The sequence below is a fragment of the Sphaerodactylus townsendi genome, linkage group LG03 (genome assembly GCF_021028975.2).
Source record: "Sphaerodactylus townsendi isolate TG3544 linkage group LG03, MPM_Stown_v2.3, whole genome shotgun sequence".
Lineage (NCBI taxonomy): Eukaryota > Metazoa > Chordata > Lepidosauria > Squamata > Sphaerodactylidae > Sphaerodactylus > Sphaerodactylus townsendi.
Window position 1 is genome coordinate 9,361,474 of NC_059427.1, and position 4,549 is coordinate 9,366,022.

General features: G+C 43.5%; 1 protein-coding gene across 3 annotated transcripts; it reads right to left on the reverse strand.

The window, feature by feature from the left end:
* Window positions 1-2,610, reverse strand: LOC125428620 (gastrula zinc finger protein XlCGF57.1-like). 3 transcript variants are annotated; one of them, XM_048489056.1, is made up of 3 exons: window positions 2,081-2,609; window positions 1,140-1,907; window positions 1-803 (listed from the first exon to the last, which is right to left on the reverse strand). In XM_048489056.1, exons 1-3 carry the CDS (start codon window positions 2,550-2,552, stop codon window positions 181-183), a joined length of 1,863 nt encoding a protein of 620 aa, XP_048345013.1. In that variant the 5' UTR covers window positions 2,553-2,609; the 3' UTR covers window positions 1-180. The 3 variants fall into 3 exon arrangements, with proteins under 3 accessions (XP_048345013.1, XP_048345012.1, XP_048345011.1); XM_048489055.1 differs by having other exon boundaries at window positions 1-1,904; window positions 2,081-2,610; XM_048489054.1 differs by having other exon boundaries at window positions 1-1,907.
* Window positions 2,611-4,549: the final 1,939 nt, after the last annotated feature.

Genomic DNA, 4,549 nt, shown 5'->3' on the forward strand with positions numbered 1-4,549 from the left:
CGGGTCCTTTGAAGGTCCTTTAGGGGGAGTATAGGCGTGGTACCATCACACAGGGTTTGCCGAAGACATAAATATTCTCAAGAGTGTGAGTCAGGCTTCAAGCAAGATCCCTGAGAAAGCAGCGGATTCACTGGACCATAAACTTTAGTAAAGATAATAGGGCTTGAAACAGAGATAAAACTAATTAAAAGTGGACCCTAAGCAAATGTCTGGCTGGTCAGGCTGGTGGAAACCGGAAGCCAGGTCCTCGCTTTCATTCTGATTTAAGAAAAACCATTCAAAAGGTCTCTCCTTTGTGTGCGTTCTTTGATGCCTTTGAAGAGTACTATTCTGACTGAATCTCTTTCCACACTCTGAGCATTCAAAAGGTCTCTCGTTTGTGTGAGTTCTGTGATGCCGTTGAAGATATCTACTCTGACTGAATCTCTTTCCACACTCTAAACATTCAAAAGGTCTCTCCTTTGTGTGAGTTTTTTTATGCTCTTGAAGATTGCTCTTATGACGGAATCCCTTTCCACACTCTGAGCATTCAAAAGGTCTCTCAGTTGTGTGCGTTCTTTGATGCCGTTGAAGATGGCCACTCTGACAGAATCTCTTTCCACACTCTGAGCATTCAAAAGGTCTCTCATTTGTGTGAGTTCTTTGATGATTTTGAAAGTTGTTACTATGACTGAATCTCTTTCCACACTCTGAGCATTCAAAAAGTCTCTCCTTTCTGTGTGTTCTTTGATGTAGTTGAAGATTGCCATTCTGACTGAATCTCCTGCCACACTCTGAGCATTCAAAAGGTCTCTCTTTTGTGTGTGTGCTTTGATGCATTTGAAAACTGCTGCTGCAACGGAATCTCTTTCCACACGCTGAGCATTCAAAAGGTCTCTCATTTGTGTGAATTCTTTGATGATTTTGAAGAGTGGTATTATGAGTGAATCTCTTTCCGCACTCTAAGCATTCAAAAGGTCTCTCCTTTGTGTGAGTTCTTTGATGTGTTTGAAGATGGCTACTCTGATTGAATCTCTTTCCACACTCTGAGCATTCAAAAGGTCTCTCCTTTGTATGTGTTCTTTGATGCGTTCGAAGAGTGCTATTTTGACTGAATCTCTTTCCACACTCTAAGCATTCAAAAGGTCTCTCCTTTGTATGTGTTCTTTGATGCTTTTGAAGATTGCTAATGTCAATGAACCTCTTTCCACACTCTGTGCATTCAAAAGGTCTCTCATTTGTGTGAGTTCTGCGATGCTGTTGAAGACCGGTATTCCGACTGAATCTCTTTCCACACTCTAAGCATTCAAAAGGTCTCTCCTTTGTGTGAGTTCTTTGGTGCAACAGGAGCTTTGATCTGCAGCTGAAGAACTTTCCACACCAAAAACAATTGTATGCTCTGATTATACTGTGCTTTGGAAGATGTACATTAACCTTTCTTATATCAGAGAAGGCCTTTCCACTCTCTATGCGTATTAATTGATTTTCTCCTGATCGTATCCAACAATGGTTTTCAGAAAGATCTGATTTTCCTGAGAAGCTCCTGCCACAGTCTGTGCAGCTATAAGGTTTCTCACCTTTATATGTTCTTTGATGGCTAGGTATCTCTGTTCTGTGGACATAATTCTTTCCAAACTCCAAGCATTGATGGGTCTTCTTTCCAGTGTGCATTTGCAGATAGTTCTCATATTGGCTTTGATCTGAGAAGGTCATCCCACATTCCAAGCACTTACATGCTTCCTCAGCTGTTTGCATTAGTTCACTGAAATCCAGTTCTTGATATGAAATAGGTTTATCCCTGTTGTCAGCCATGTGACTTCCTTTCTGCTTATTAGGCCCATCTCGATTCCTGACGATTCCTTCCAAATCTTCGTTCTTGACTTTATTTAGCACTGTCTCATCACTCTCATTCCACTGCTCATCCCCTGCTAGAATAAAAAGGAAATCCTGTTAGAATCCACACAAGGAAGTCTGATCTTCCCTAGAAGTTCCATCCACACACAAATGTTTCACTACATTATTATACACTTTGAAAGGACATTCAAGCCTGCTGCACCAGAAAAGCTTGATTTGCAATCTAACAATTTGTACACGCCCTCACCTGACTGAGTTTGATGGGATGAAATGGCTGGTTTCTCATTGAAGGTCTTTCCGCACTTCAGGCCGTCATACAACTTTTCTCCTAAGGGAATTTGAGCCTCAGAAATTAGAGTGATATTCTTACTGAAGGTATTTTCAAATGCCAAATTTTCATTTTTGTTTTCCCTGGAGAAGATTCTCTGGTTAGCATGAAGACATTCATTCGTTCCTGTTTCGGTTGATCTTACTTCTTGGACTGGACTTCCACAAAAGCATCCTCCTTGGGACAGAACAGGCTTATCTGCTGTCTTGTCTGCATGGCTTCCCTCCTGCCTTGGGGATCGGTCTGTGTCCTCAACATTTCCTTCAGAAACATCATTCTTGTCTTTTTCCACAGAGAACCCCTGGTTTTCCCCAACCATCTCATCTATATGTGCTGCTGCAAAAAAGAAAGAGGTCCAGTTAGCACATGGGCAAGAAACCAAGTCATCCATCAGGCACTGCTCATTAATGGGTGACCATTTTCTTTATCAGATATTCTTTCCCCCCAACTGAGCTCCAGTCCCACCTTATCCCCAGTCAGGTCCTCCAGGTAAGCAGGCTTTCTATTCTGTCTATCCTTTGCACTTTAAGGGGGGGAAATGGCAAACCATTCACATTTGACTTGTCTTGGCAAACCATTCACATTTGACTTGTCTTGCAGCTCTTGTGAGTCTCTGCTATTTATGATGAAAGAGAAGAGGTGTTCTGTTCTCCAAGCAAACTAAAATTAGGTGCCTTGCACTTGGCCAGAACAGAGTGCGCGTCCTACAAATGAGCAACAGTTCAAGAAATAGTTTAATAATATTGAAAGTTTGGGACTCTGACTCCTCCCATGAAGTCTATCTAATACAAAATACTTGCAATGCTGGAAATTATTGAAATTATCTGGAAAGCTTGCAGACACCAAATTCTGTGCTTGCTGCTTGTGCTGCTTTTGAGATCTCCCGGTGTCCTCTGGTTGGGCTGTTTCCTGCAATCCTGTTGAAGCTTGCTTACTCTGAGTTCTATGGATCTCTAACACCTTAAATGTCTGAGATATTGCTGTATCCAGCTTTTCCCAGACACCTGAAACCGAAACAAACTGAAAAGAGGGACTGCTAACTAACGACATACTATAGTGCTATTACATATAGAGGGCTTCTTAAAGGGACAGGTACTAACTAAGATTCCCTCCCACAGAATACTGTACAAAACAACTAAGGCCATTCTAAGCTAAGGGTATAACTGAGGCTTAAATAAGGAAAATAGTGAGGGTGTCTCTGGGGTTGTGACAAGAGGAGAAGGCTTTTATATCCCACTTTTCTCTACCCTAAAGAGCCTGAAAGTAACTTATAAATCACATTCCTTTCTCTCCCCACAACAGGCGGAACTGAGAGAGTTCTGAGACAACTGTGACTAGTCCAAGGTCACCCAACAGGCTTTGTGTGGAGGAGCACGCACTTGAACCCCTCTCTCCAGATTGGACTCAATTGCTGCTAACCACTAAATCACACTGGCTCTCCGTAAGAAGCTACAATGATCTCCAGTCCTGCAACGACACAGAGAGGTCCATTCTAGTTGTGAAGATAACCACGAAGAGCTGATTTCCAGCATTTTCTTGGGGGAAGGGGGGCCCAGTATTTCACTGAGTAAACCCAACACCTCAAGTACAGACCCCCATGGTTTGTGGAAAAGCTTCCAGTTGTGGGGAAAGCAGGTGAGCCCTAAAGGCATTTAGGTGACTGCTAAAGGAAAGGGTTGTTGGCCTCTTCCAGCTTGGTTAGCCCCCGCCTTTCCCTGGAATATCCCATACTGAAGGATACAGCAGCCCCTGTAGAGCCACAGCTAAGCTCAGACCCAGAAGGAGCTTCAGAGCATCCCAGATTTCAGACCCCAGAAGGACAGCCCCCCTCCTTTTCCAGCCGGCTTTCTGATTCTGCCAAATTAAGACTTCTGAAGAGGTGAAGCAGAAATCCTCCAGTGCTATTCCATGATCATTCCCTTCACATAACCATGAGGGATCCTCGCTTGTAGCCCGCTCATCTGGGAAGGAAACACTCTCTTGAGAACCTCTCCTGCCTGTCTTCGTACGTAAGGCTTTTGTCTGTCTCCATCAAAGTCTCTTATTACATTCATGTCTCCTTCGGCGCACACAGAGAGAAAGTGATGGTTCCAACATAGGCAAAGAAAGAAATCCAAGGAAGAGGATTCTCCCCCCAGGAAGAACGGAAACCTGGTCAACATCAAAGGCCACAATCCCAACCAGCGTAAGAAGAAGAGTTGGTTTCTATATCCCACTTTTTCTCTACCTTTAAAGAGTATCAAGACAGCTTGCAGTCACAGTAGAAACTTTGGGAGGAAGGTGGGGTTGAGAGAGTTCTGAGCGAATCGTGAATGGTTCAAGGTCACCCAGCAAACTCTATGTGTAGGAGCGGGGAAACAAATCCAGTTCACCAGATGAGAGCTCACT

Excerpts from the sequence above, each read along its gene's own strand:
- LOC125428620 (XM_048489054.1), bottom strand. The coding sequence starts at position 2,552 with ATGGATGACTTGGTTTCTTGCCCATGTGCTAACTGGACCTCTTTCTTT. Across the intron at positions 1,908-2,080 it reads ATCCCATCAAACTCAGTCAG|CAGGGGATGAGCAGTGGAAT; the intron begins GTGAGGGCGTGT and ends TTTTTATTCTAG.